The sequence below is a fragment of the Myotis brandtii genome, unplaced genomic scaffold (assembly GCF_000412655.1).
Source record: "Myotis brandtii unplaced genomic scaffold, ASM41265v1 scaffold782, whole genome shotgun sequence".
NCBI classification, from domain to species: domain Eukaryota; kingdom Metazoa; phylum Chordata; class Mammalia; order Chiroptera; family Vespertilionidae; genus Myotis; species Myotis brandtii.
Window position 1 is genome coordinate 2,368,222 of NW_005371138.1, and position 248 is coordinate 2,368,469.

Sequence of the window (248 nt, forward strand, 5' to 3'; positions counted from 1 at the left end):
ATTTCGACTATGACCCGCGTGCCGACGAGTTCTTTTTCGACCGCCACCCAGGCGTCTTCGCGCACATTCTGAACTACTACCGCACGGGCAAGCTGCACTGCCCGGCCGACGTGTGCGGGCCGCTCTACGAAGAGGAGCTGGCCTTTTGGGGCATCGACGAGACCGACGTGGAGCCCTGCTGCTGGATGACCTACCGCCAGCACCGGGACGCGGAGGAGGCGCTGGACAGCTTTGGCGGCGCGCCCCTG

At 65.7% G+C, this 248-nt stretch overlaps 1 protein-coding gene across 1 annotated transcript in view; it reads left to right on the forward strand.

Moving 5' to 3' along the window:
- Positions 1-2: 2 nt before the first annotated feature.
- The window catches only part of KCNC1 (potassium channel, voltage gated Shaw related subfamily C, member 1), a gene marked incomplete at its 5' end in the record, with an annotated part of 43,466 nt that continues 43,220 nt past the window's right edge, over positions 3-248 (forward strand). The window contains one exon of the mRNA XM_005883349.2: positions 3-247. Within this exon, the coding sequence (XP_005883411.1) occupies positions 3-247 (245 nt within the window). The remainder of the gene's footprint in view (position 248) is intronic.